Source organism: Lutjanus erythropterus, chromosome 18 (genome assembly GCF_056507025.1).
Source record: "Lutjanus erythropterus isolate fLutEry1 chromosome 18, fLutEry1.hap2, whole genome shotgun sequence".
Classification (NCBI taxonomy): Eukaryota; Metazoa; Chordata; class Actinopteri; order Lutjaniformes; family Lutjanidae; genus Lutjanus; species Lutjanus erythropterus.
In genome coordinates, this window is record NC_139334.1 from 19,070,682 (window position 1) to 19,083,729 (window position 13,048).

Consider the following 13,048-nt stretch of genomic DNA (forward strand, 5'->3'; position numbering starts at 1 on the left):
TAAACCTATCCATATTTCAACCACGACATGTTATATCATGTTATAAAGCATGATTATTTCGTAAAAGTTGTAAAATTAAGAAAAGCGCGTACAAATCTCGCGAGAGATTCGCAAATCAAGGGTTCCATTCTAGACGCGACCGGCTAGCATTAGTTCAGATCAAACCGGTTTGCTTTGCGGGTAAATTCAGCATGCGATTAAGATAAATCCGTCGTTAGAGGCCACGTACTACAAATTTTTATACATCTGCGGTGTAGTTACAGTAATAATACAATAAAATGAGCGACAACGAGAAAGATTTTAGGGACCAGGTGAGTTGTGATCATAAATTAATAGAATAACAGTTGGAACGATGTTAACCTAGCTAAGGTCAGCTAGCTAACTTACTGTGGCTAGCTGCTTACTGCGTTTGTAGGTCGGGTAATAGCAATACACTTTTAAACCTCAAACTTTTGTCTGTACTATATAAGCCTAACCGTAGCTTTTTTATGAGTAACAAAAGAGTGCTGATTGCATTGTAGTTGAATGTTTACATCGACGGTTACAGCATGCGGCCTACAAAACATAACAGACGAGAGACGCCGCCATGCTACTAAAATTTTACTACTAGCTCTAGTTTGTTACTTAGCGTTCACATAACGTAAGCGATTGAAATTTTGATTAGTGGTACATATCAAATATTGGCACCTAGTCAATATCTACTTTACCTGTTTCTTTTTTCAGTATTGTGTCGGTATATAGCAAAGAAGTTAGATTAGGACCATTAGCTAGCATACAAACGTGTGTTTAGCTAATCTATGTTGTTTACTGGTTATTGCTGTTTTTATTTGTACCTTTTGGTTCTTACAGAAACCAACATGCCTTATCACCCTTGTTTGTTCTTTGTTAAGGTTGAGGTTGGAAGAAAGAAAAAGGCGGAAGACGTTTCAGATGTGAAGTTATTAATATTTGCAGCTGATGGTGTTGATGCATGCTAATGTATTGGATGCTGAAAAGAAGCGATCAAGATCTGTCCCCACTACTAGTGTTGTAATGGCAGATGGTAAATGGGGGAAGAGGAGGAAAAAGAAGTCATAATGTCAAACAGAAGAAAGAAGAAATGAAGGGTTGTTTTGAAGTAATGAAGTTAAAGAAGTTATGAAGTTAAGATCAGAAGTTTACCAGGGTATGAGTAATTTCCAGCCTGCTATAATTTTACTCTTTCATCCTGTTTCTTTCTATTAAGCATGCACGATTATTCTCCTCTCTGTATCAGACACATAACTGGCCAGTCCCTCTGTACCATTTTGTTCAATCTGTATTGCAGCTAAATTAATTTCTATTTAAAATATTTGTCTAAATGTGTGACCTTGTGTAATCAATTTCTTAAATATTCAATGTCAAATCTCCAAAATGTTGTGAACTCTTTCTAAAAGGGGCAGGCGCAGTCACCCCCTGGCCCTTTATTCTTGTTGTTTAGCTTTAGAGTGTTTCTCACCTCATTTGTCTGGTCTGTCCAGGACTCACGGCCTGGCTCAAGGAGTGCATCCCCTCGGGGCTCAGCGAAATCCACCAGCCGCTCACCAGCACACTCTAAAGATGGCTCCCGACGGTCCAGGTCCAGATCTCGTTCACGATCGAGATCAAAATCCAGGTAAGGTTTTCCATTTTCCTTAATCACATGTGGACTCAAAAACTGCACTTTTGTGGTTGTTGTGTGCGTGTAACACAAGTAAATTAGATGCTCAGTAAAGTTTGTGTCCATCTCCAGGTCCCGTTCCCATCGAAGTTCACGCAGGCACTACTCCCGTTCTCGTTCCCGATCCCATCGACGACGATCCCGGAGCCGATCTCGTAGCTGGGAGTACCGCAGACGAAGGAGCCATAGCCGTTCCCCCATGTCAAATCGTCGCAGACACATTGGCAACAGGGTTACTATTTAGTGCTTCTTCTACATACTTGATTTGGGGTACCCACCAGCCCTTTTGCAAATGTGACCACATTTAATTACATTTTTTCCAATTTATTTTTACACTCATCCTCTCTTTACTGTCACAGGCCAACCCAGACCCCAACAACTGTCTAGGTGTGTTTGGACTGAGCCTGTACACCACTGAGAGGGATCTCAGAGAGGTTTTCTCTAAATACGGCCCCTTGAGTGACGTCAACATTGTGTATGACCAGCAGTCGCGTCGCTCAAGAGGCTTTGCTTTTGTCTACTTTGAGAACTCTGAAGACTCTAAAGAGGTAAGGCAAATCATATATTGATCATCATGGGTTTTTCTGCAAAGAAAACCGTTTTAGTACAGCCCTTTGGGCCCCACCTGCTTGTGATGGATCTTTGTCATTCTTTTTTAACAATGTATTGTGTCAGTGGTATGAGTTGGAATCAGGGCAGAGGGTAAACAGGCATACAGTTTCATTCTTATTGGATAATAAAGAGTGTGTTGTTGTATGTTTTAGGCTAAGGAGCGTGCTAATGGAATGGAGCTCGATGGACGTAGGATCCGAGTAGATTTCTCTATTACAAAACGAGCCCACACTCCCACTCCTGGAATCTACATGGGACGACCCACATAGTGAGTGTTTCTTAACCCAGGCAGCTTTGTCTTTACAGCAGGGATATTTCCTGTAAAGCTGCTGTGTCATTAAACTTAATTTTGTGTGTTTTTACAGTGGCGGTGGTGGTGGTGGCGGCGGCAGTGGTGGTGGTGGTGGTGGTGGTGGTGGTGGTGGTCCTTCACGGCGCACATCGAGAGACTACGACAGGGGTTACGACAGAGGGTATGACAGAGGTTATGATCGTGACTATGATCGCTATGATGACCGAGAATACAGATCATACAGGTAAGTTTTCTTTCTTGTGTGGTCTTTGACTACTGGAAATTCTGAGTATAATAATTAATTTTTATAAGTAGTCTAGTAGGAGGAAATTAAAATTAAAATGTGAAGTTGTCTAGCTTTTAGAATTTTAGGACTCAAATGCATCTGGTTCATTAAGTGATGCTAATCATATATAACATTAAAGGCCTCATTTGAAGTTTTATGGTTTTGTTTTTCCTCTACAGACGCAGGTCTCCGTCTCCTTATTACAGCAGACGGTACCGCTCACGTTCCAGATCACGGTCCTACACACCACGTATGTGTAAACCACTTTCTTTTTTTGCGTAGCCTTCACACATACTGTCAGTATTTAAGATAACATCTATTAATTATCCTCATATTCTTTTTTTTATACACATCAAGTCTGACACTTAAATCTTTTACCCTGTCATTTTTTCACAGGTCACTACTGAGCAGTGAGAGAAGAGTCGGTGACATTACATTACATTTACATTTATGCATTTAGCAGACGCCTGCTAGATTCGGTGTTATCACTTAGATGCTTATCTTCATGTTTTTTTTGACTGGATATTATGTATGTAATAGGAATTATCGATTTGTTTACGTATTGAAGTTTTTAAAAAATAAGTTTTAGAAATGCAGTCTGCCTGAGAACCTCGGTGTCAGTGATGAAGTAATCCCGAATTTATAGGAAAAAACAGTAAATAACAATTTGCTAACAATTTTAAATTCACAAAATTAGGTGGAAGTGGAAATGGGCAATTCTCCGGATCTGCATAAAAAAGTGACTTGTTCATTGGCTAACTTTTCTCCTCACTTTTATTAAAATTTGAGAAGTAATTTTTGGGTATCCCTGTTGCAGCTTTCAAACAGGAGTCAGTCACAGCCTGTTTGTATGTGGTAATTAACCTAAGGGCTGGTTTGTTTGTGCTCGGCTTGACAGACTTGTTTTTATATGAACAGGACTTTCTCTGGTTGTTGCATTAGAGTTTTCTCATCTTTCTGTTTGTATGTAATTGGTTTGTCAACTGTCAAGATCTTAGTTTGCTCTTTGAAATATTTTAAAATGTCATGTTTCTTTTTAATTGTGCCATTTTTCTGATGGAAATATTTTTTTTGGTTGTATGTAAGCAATAAAAAGTTATTTGGATCATTTGCTCTGTGGTTTTATAACAGTGTGTGTTATACTGTAGAGAACACATTGCCACATTGTTTTAGAGGCAGCGATTCTGCAGGTATTGTACTATGAAGTCCCATCAAACATTCAGAATTTCATATTATAGTTTGACAGAAACAAAATGTTAATCCTTGGAGTTCAGACATTCACCCTATTTGACATCTGTGATCTTCCAAAATGAAGCCCAGTTTTCTCACAGATGTGGGTTGTGGTTAAATCCACAACAAGAAACCATAAAATGTAATGTGAATATTTTTTCCCTGTGGAATGAAGCAGTATTTCTACAGATATGAATGACAAAATTAAATATTAAAGAAAACATCCTGCTTTTTTGCTGGCTCACGTATTACTGTTACTGTCTGGGAAAATGGAAACATTTCATAAGATTTCAGCAAGAATCTGATCTGATGGCAGACAATAAAAATAAGTATAATTTCTCTTTTCAGGGACAATTTCATTAACTCATATGTTGATCATATAGAGCCATTAGTGATAAACTGAGACTTTCATTACCAATTAAAAGCCTGTAGTAGCTTCAATTGAAATCTTTTACAGAATAATGAATTTAAACTCATTTTAATGTATTTAATGATACAGTCCATCCTGGATACATCAAACAAGTGGTGATTTTAGGGTATAGTGAATTTAAATATTTTGGGAATAGAAATTTTGCATCAATCAGGTGATATCCTTTGATGTACCACAGGACAACTTGCAAGCTATATGAGAGTGTTTGTGTTTGCCACAATTTAACAATTTTTGTGCTACATTTTAAGTTTTGTTTTAAGTAACAACCTGGAGAAAGGTAAACAGTTTGTATTTTAATGCAATTGTATAATATGAAGCAACTATATGAACGGTTGTCTACACTGTTAGGATATTATTGGGCCTTGTTGTCAACTGCTGTTTCTAAAATCAAGATTACACTTAAATTCAACACTTTTAAGCAAACCTAGACGACAGGTCCGTAAAGTGCTCCGAAGAGTGAAATTTCAACGTCTATCTTACTGGGAGACCGTGTGATGGGATGAAAATCTCTAGAACCTGTTCTTGCTTGGATCTGAGAAATTTTCTCAAATAAATACTAAATTAATACCTCAAAATAATGATAAGCCTGCTCAAATTAATGAGTTAGTATCCCAAAAAAGAGAGTACCTAAAATTATTATTTAGTATCCCAAAATAAGAACTTAATTTCTTAGACACTAGTTTATTATTATTATTATTATTATTATTTTGAGATACTAAGTCATTACTTTAAATACAAAATCGTTATTTTGAAAAGAAAAATCATTATAATGACTTCATCATATCGACATAAATGTGTTTGCATAATAAATCGGCCTTTGTACAACCTTTGTACGTGTTCTTGAACGCATCGTGTAAAATGACGACCTCTAGCGAGGAATCGTTTACCCTTCAGGACGGAACGGCAGGCAGCAAACTGTAAAAATATACGCCTGTTTATTCCCAAACTTTACAGCCAAACCACACTACAGGTTTGTTATAATGAAAAATAAAATTAATAAAAAAGAAAATTAATTCCATACATTCTGTCGGTTTAGCGCTCCTCTGACGTGTCGATATAGTTCTTTCTCTGACCAATCACAGGCCTCTCACGTCAAAACACTTCCGCTTTGCTCTCTAACTTGTCTTTCCACCGGAGCGGCTGGTGTGAGCAGATATCTGAGGAGTGAACACCACGTAGACTATAAGCTTAATAAAGACATAAAGGTACTAAGAGAACAGTTTTACCAGCTAAACATCTTTCGGCTTGTTTGTTATTATTATAAAATGCAGACAGTCGTATCTGTTCAGTCAGATATTTTGGCTAACAGGTAGCTAGGAGTGGTTTGAGTTAACCATAGCTAACGTTAGCATGCTGTGTTTGAATGAGCATATGACCAGAGCTGCCTGTGCACGTTTTTACTGAAGCTAGCTCAGTAGGATGGAGCTGCGTAGGGATAAATATCCAAATTAACTTTTTAGAAGGACTGAAGCTTCTGTGAAATATTTTGACGTGGTGTCATGATTTAACCAACTTGTTGTAACTCTCTCAGATGCCCCCCAAAAAGGTGGAAGCCCCGAAACCGCCTCCATTGATTGGACGGTTTGGAACCTCTCTGAAAATTGGAATTGTGGGATTGCCTAATGTCGGGTATGTACAAGTTACTGGTAATGTGGAAATGATGTTTATTATTTGAGGTTAGTTATCTGCACGTTTGTTGACACTGCTGACTCTGTCCACTGCAGGAAATCCACCTTTTTCAATGTGCTGACCAAAAGCCAAGCTGCTGCAGAGAACTTCCCTTTCTGCACTATTGACCCAAATGAGAGCAGGGTACCAGTCCCCGATGAGCGCTTCGATTACCTCTGCCAATACCATAAACCAGCCAGGTGTGTGTTATGCCGGTGTGCCCTGTAATTTTTCCAGCATCCATGGATTTCTGTCTAGCTGACTCTTGGTCTGGTTGTCTTGTCTCTTCAGTAAGGTCCCGGCTTTTTTAAATGTTGTGGACATTGCTGGTCTGGTGAAGGGAGCTCACTCAGGACAGGGACTCGGAAATGCCTTTCTCTCCCACATCAGTGCCTGTGACGGCATCTTCCACATGACTCGTGAGTTGTTTTTACTACTCCAGCCTGCAGCTGCCTTGTAGTAACAACTGAGTAGAGTAGAGACAGGTGGTAGGAGGGGCAATTTAAGGGTCATTTTTACACTTTTTGAAAGGAAATAAGGCCTTACTTATCGACAGATCTGCTAGTTCTGGATTTAAATACAATCCAGACAGTTTTAAATTGCTTAATTTTCAGTTAATATTTTACAAGATTGATGAAACTTTTTTTGAGTATTGGATTGGTTGTTTGGTCCATAAAATGTCAGATAGTAGTAAAAATGTTAATAACTGTTTCCTAAAGCCCAAGATGATGTCCTCAGCTATATATATATACACACACACATACATATATATAATTTACCAGATTTAAAAGGTGTTAATATTTGTAAGACTCCATCACGCTTGTGTCCTTTAGGTGCATTTGATGATGAGGACATTATCCATGTGGAGGGAAACGTTGACCCAGTGAGAGACATTGAGATCATCCACGAGGAGCTGCGACTAAAGGACGAGGAGATGATCGCTCCGATCCTCGACAAACTGGAGAAAACTGCTGTCAGAGGAGGTGACAAAAAACTCAAACCTGAATATGTAAGTAAAGTGTGTTTGTTTGTGTGTGCTCCTGATCTGTTGTCCCTGCAGTGTCTCTGTAATCTGTCTGCATACATGATGTATAATCCATTGCCTCTTGTTTCAGGACATCATGTTGAAGGTAAAGAACTGGATAGTGGACGAGAAGAAACACATCAGATTTTACCACGACTGGAATGACAAAGAGGTAATGATGTATGTGTACAGTATGTGTGTGCTTGAATGGGTTTGTGCATTACTTGGCTGCTGTATGGATCAATGGTAAGATGAAATGTATTCTCAGTGTAGTATGTTGATAGTTTCTGTTAGCCTTAATTGCATCCTCACTTGTTCTATATACAGATGTTTCCATTCCAATTAGGCTAGCAGACTCAGTGCATTTTCCTTAACCAATAGTTGAAGATGTTAAGCAATAATCACTCAATCATTAATAATTCATAAGAGACAAAATGCACATATATTTCTCAGTTTCAGTTTTAGTCAAATAATTCTAGCGGCACATTAGTCTAGCTCTCATTGGCTCTTGCTCCAAACAGCTGATCTTGACCACATCTCATTAGTAGGGTGTCATTTGATACATTTAGTGAACTGAGAGCTAAACTGTTTGTTTGTCCTTTTGAATTCTCTCCATAGATTGAAGTGTTGAACAAATACCTGTTTCTGACGTCCAAGCCCATGATCTACCTGGTTAATCTCTCTGAGAAAGATTACATCAGAAAAAAGAACAAGTGGTAGGTTTTCTTTCAGTGAATGTATGTAGCTACTGTTAAACTCTCAAAATAACTCACCCTGCCGCTTGTTTTTCTCAGGTTGGCGAAAATCAAGGAGTGGGTAGACGCTCATGACCCTGGTGCTCTGGTGATTCCTTTGAGTGGAACTGTCGAGTCTAAGCTGCTGGACATGGACGAGGAGGAGAAGACCAAGTACTGCGAGGAACAGAAGACACAGAGGTGAGACATCAACAACATCAACACTGTAGCAAGAATATCGTAAATCAGGTTGGGAAATGTTTACCTGCAACTAATGATTTATTATATTTGTTGTTTGTTCAGTTTAGAATTGTGTAAGCTATTCTTTATATCTTGGTACTCTAATGTCTAATGTCTCTTGTGTCTAATGGCAATTCCTAGTAAGTTGAAGGAATAAGTCAATAGGCCTAAATATTTTGACTTGTCAGAGCAGGAAAGACACAACTGTAAATAAATCTTGGTTTTGTTCCAGCAAGCTGAGGCCATGAGCGAGTATGAACATTACCAGACTCTGCCTACCAAAAAACCATTAAAAATATTTTTAATTACTTGTGTGTTATTCCTGTTTAGATAAACGTCTACAGTGCAAAATTACTTTCAGTTCACTGAAGCAGAAGTCTTACACCATTGTTTAATCAAAAAACAACAATAACAGAGTATTGAATTTTCTGTTTCTCTTCAGTTACTGAATTCACTTTTTCAAAGATGTATATTTGCTTGAACCGCTCCATCACGGCTTCTCTGTGTTTTTCTAGTGTGCTGACCAAAATAATAAAGACCGGCTATGCAGCACTACAGCTGGAATACTTCTTCACAGCAGGACCAGATGAGGTGCGAGCGTGGACCATCAGGGTAAGTGCTGTGATATGAATAACTTTTTATATGAATAATGTTCATTATTATCTTATGTCCTTGAGCATGAACTCTTGATAGATCCTGAAAATCATCTGTGTTGTTATTTGAAAGTGTCATTTACATTTAATGTCTTCAAAGCAGAGGTAATAATCTATAAAAAGTTCGGCTTTTTTAACTGTGTCATTGTACACAGAGAAATGCAGGAGCAACAGCATGACAGGCTGTAAACCTTAGAAGCTGAACAGGGTGATGGAAACGGAGGGCAGTGTGATAATGGACAGTGCTGGCAGGGCAGTGTGACTCCAGTCTGCTGGCTGTTCCAGTGATGACTGTCAGTGAAGTGGGCTAAACCAGACGGTATTATAACCTCCTCTTCTGCCATTCACTGTGATTGACTTTCGGTTGACAGCACTGTTGGCAGCCCTGCAGGAGAGACGCTTCATGGTGTTCAGGGATTTTATACCTGAACTATGAGCAGGGCTCACATTTACTTTCTCTGACTGACTGGAAACCTGATGTTTTCACTTCATAGATGACAGAGAAAGGCACTAAAACGAACAAATGAGACCAATGCAGGCTAAAATAGGAGTTTAAAAAGATTGATCTCTGATATATTATCTGATTTGACTTACTCTGTGTTAGTTACAGCCCTGATTTATGTTCAGTACTGATTTGCTTGTCTCAAATGGTGACATTGTTGTCATATGGGAATATTAGTAGTTGAATAAATAAGTATGTCCCAGTATCATGATGTTTTTTCTTTCTGGTAACTTGTAAACTGCACTGATTTTAGATTATGACTAAACAAACAACACAGAGTGATATACGTCGGAGAAAAGTACTCCCAGTTTTGCATTTTTGGATTAGACATTTTTCCTTTTTGTTTGTGTTATTGCAGCCTTTCTGGAATTGGATTCTTCGCTTATTAAAAACATCTGAGGCAGCAGTACAAATATCTGGAACCCACTAGCATTTACTTATGGTTTTGTGCAATTAAAGGTTTAGTGTGTAATATTTATGGGAATTTGTTGGCAGGATATGGTAGAAATGGAATATAATACTGATGAGTATGTTTTCATTAGTGTATAATCAGCTGAAAATAAGAATTGTTCTGCCCTCTGTAGGTATGAAAGGCTCATTCTAAGGTAACAAAAACACAAGTCCCACTGCCATTTCTGCAGAAGCCCAGAGCAAAACACTGGCACATTTTGTGCGAGTTTTGCAGCCTCTGTAATTTCTTGTACACATCGGAAAGACACGAGTAAGATGTTTGTAATCTGTTAGCTCACCACTAGATGTCACTAAATCCTACACACTGGCCCTTTAAGGCTGTATGCGTTTAGATATTTCTGAATGTGAAGTCCACTTTTCTCACTTTCTTCACTCTTGTATACCTTTTGTCCTTGAGGGCCACCGTACAGGGGCTCATTCTTCAAAGGTGCATCCTCATTCAGTGAAACTGAGATGCAGGGCATACATACATGAACGTAATTGATTTTTTTCTGTGTGTTTTGGTTTTGCTTTTTTTTTTATTATTATTATTTTGATATTTTATGTTTGAGGGAAGCATATTGTTTTAGTGTTGGGAGTTTTACTACAATCCCTATCTTTATCTAGAATAACAGTTTTTAAGACAGCTGTGTGTTAATACATCTTGAGTTAATTTTGTTTTTAAATCCTGCTGTTTTACTCCTACAGAAAGGTGCGAAGGCTCCTCAAGCTGCAGGGAAGATCCACACTGACTTTGAGAAAGGCTTCATCATGGCTGAGGTGATGAAGTACACAGACTTCAAAGAGGAGGGCAGTGAAAGTGCAGTCAAGGTGTGTATTTTTTTATACAACCTAATTATAGGCTTGAACTGGCGCTGTTGAATTTCTTCCAATAATTTTGCTGACACCCTGAGAAACTTCCCTCAATACAATTTAATTTTGTCCTCTTTGTTTTCATTATTTCACAGGCTGCTGGGAAATACAGGCAACAGGGCAGGAACTACATTGTGGAGGACGGAGACATTATCTTTTTCAAATTCAACACACCAAACGCCCCTAAAAAGAAACCATGAGACCACACAGTCGCTAGAGGATGAACTCACAATACAGTTTAGTTTAGCCTCATAGAGCTACACTCTGCTGGTTTTCATATTTCTGTCTCTTCAATTCAGAGGATCAACTCATGACCTGGTTGGCCAGAGATATTTACTCCACTGGCCTCCCAGGTCTGGACCACAATATATTTAAATCATTCTATATTAATATGTTTCATACATTCCTACCAGTAATACTTTGAGCAATTTTTTTTGTGCCACTGTACCAGTCAAACATTTTTGAAAACACTGAATGCTAGCTTTTATGGTTTCAAGGAAGAACTGAGAACCGTATCATTTCTGATTTTACTGGAAATAGCCTCATTAGAAACTGTAGCAGACCCAAACTGCATATTTTCTACTTGATGCTGACACTGTCCATGTGTTTTAAGAAACAGAAACTTTTAAATCAGAGCTTGTCCTCTCTTCTAGATGATTTTTGATCATTTAAAGCTAGACTAAGCAGTATATTCGTTAGTGTCACTGGAGAAAAGTTACATAACCTTTAAGCATCATATAATTCAAGTGGTCTGAGAGAAAATTAGTCTTCTGCACCTCCTTTTAGCTGTTTTCAGGCTTTAGAAATGATGTTAGGCAGTTTGTCTGACTGGGTGTGTTCATGAGTTTCAAGCTGTAATGTGGAAACAACATGGACACTACAAAGAAGATGTGTTGTATTTTGTTGCTCAGAGCATTTAAACAACACATTGATAACTGCATCAACATTTCCCTAAAACCACTAAAATATTTCTTTATCTGACTCGTTATCGGTTTTAATGCTAATGAACAACTTTTCTAACTAATCTAGGTCACCTTAAGTAGATAGCAACTAATCATTACAACCTAACACAATATTACAGTTGTTGTTGCTCCAACCTTAAGGGGCGTTCACATGAATCAGGAAGTAATTTTTCCAATGATTTTGACACCACATGAATGCAGGGAAAATGTTCCCCATGGCGGGTAACTTTGATAAATCATAGGTCGGTCCACAGTGCAGGTATTTGATGACCTTTCTCCAGAATTGCTTGCTGCACCTTTAAGCTACAGTGCTCAAAGACACTTTAATTTTTTTTTGTCTTTGATTCCTGTGAGTAATAACAGCTTACCTCTCTGTCATTAGTTGACAATTACTGTCATGATGATTGCTAATGAATTGGCATAACTGCATGCATTAATTAGTGCTCCATTGCAGGCAGGTGTGCTCAATCTGTAAAGCAGCTCCTGGATCATAAAACACTTGTAAACAGTGCCACCATGAGAGTAATATACAGCTTGTGTTTTCTGCTGCAGGTTCCTAATCAGCTTAAACTAAGAAGAGGCCATTTTAAATAAGGTTCAGGTCTTTTTTTTCTTCAATTTTCCTAATTAATTTTTTATGCTTTTCTTTTTCCTTACATGAATCAAATAATGCTTAAATATACAGTGTCTACAAATGTTTGACTGTTAACTAGTGAGAGAAAATGAAAGCCACCAGTCTGTGTTACACTTCAGGCCAGTACTGAGCTGTATTCTGAGGGGGATGATGAGGGTATTTTGGAAAGCGCACAGCAGGCATCTCTGACGGTGCCTGGTCAGACACCTGATTTGAGAATGTTGTTTTACACACTGCTTTTATTGATTTAGTTTGGGCTGGTAAACAAAAAAAAAACAAAAAAACCTGACTCTTCTTCACTTTATGAACCCCACGCTGCGTAATGAGACGATGCTCTGTGGATCATCTGGACTGTACAGCTTGCTTCACCTCTCTCCGCTGCCTCCACAGTGTGAATTTCTTCATTTTCAAGAGTACATAGCGAATCCCCTCACTAAACATCTCGCCAAATTGTTGACAAAAAAAAAGGAAATCCTGTGACCCTGAGGGAGGCAGGATACAGTAAATGTCATCCTCATCAATATGCATGTGTCAATAAATGGAGATAAACCTGTTGCTGCTTTGTGTATTTATACTTTTTCCTCATGGAGTCTGGACTGTGCCACTGAAATAATTTTAGGTTTTTACAGTGTTCAATTACAATCACTTAACAAAATCATATATTTAAACAAGCTATTATAAATGATGCCACAATGAAGACTAATTTCATCTGAGATTAGTTCTAATCAGAGTTTAACAAAACTAGGTTTAAAATAAGTAAAGCCAGATTTGAAATTAAAC

General features: G+C 38.2%; 2 protein-coding genes across 2 annotated transcripts; both read left to right on the plus strand.

Moving 5' to 3' along the window:
* Positions 1-134: 134 nt before the first annotated feature.
* Positions 135-3,973, plus strand: LOC146310929 (transformer-2 protein homolog alpha-like). Its single transcript, XM_084742874.1, has 9 exons — positions 135-311; positions 1,500-1,633; positions 1,751-1,910; positions 2,038-2,226; positions 2,443-2,558; positions 2,656-2,826; positions 3,048-3,118; positions 3,265-3,298; positions 3,341-3,973. The coding sequence occupies exons 1-8, from the start codon at positions 279-281 to the stop codon at positions 3,273-3,275; spliced, it is 885 nt and encodes a 294-aa protein (XP_084599000.1). The 5' UTR covers positions 135-278; the 3' UTR covers positions 3,276-3,298; positions 3,341-3,973.
* Positions 3,974-5,601: 1,628 nt separating this feature from the next.
* On the plus strand, positions 5,602-12,823 carry LOC146310930 (obg-like ATPase 1). The gene is made up of 11 exons (XM_084742675.1): positions 5,602-5,733; positions 6,060-6,157; positions 6,253-6,396; positions 6,488-6,615; positions 7,030-7,205; positions 7,312-7,392; positions 7,839-7,936; positions 8,015-8,155; positions 8,710-8,806; positions 10,508-10,630; positions 10,768-12,823. Exons 2-11 carry the CDS (start codon positions 6,060-6,062, stop codon positions 10,870-10,872), a joined length of 1,191 nt encoding a protein of 396 aa, XP_084598801.1. The 5' UTR covers positions 5,602-5,733; the 3' UTR covers positions 10,873-12,823.
* The last annotated feature ends 225 nt before the right edge of the window (positions 12,824-13,048 follow it).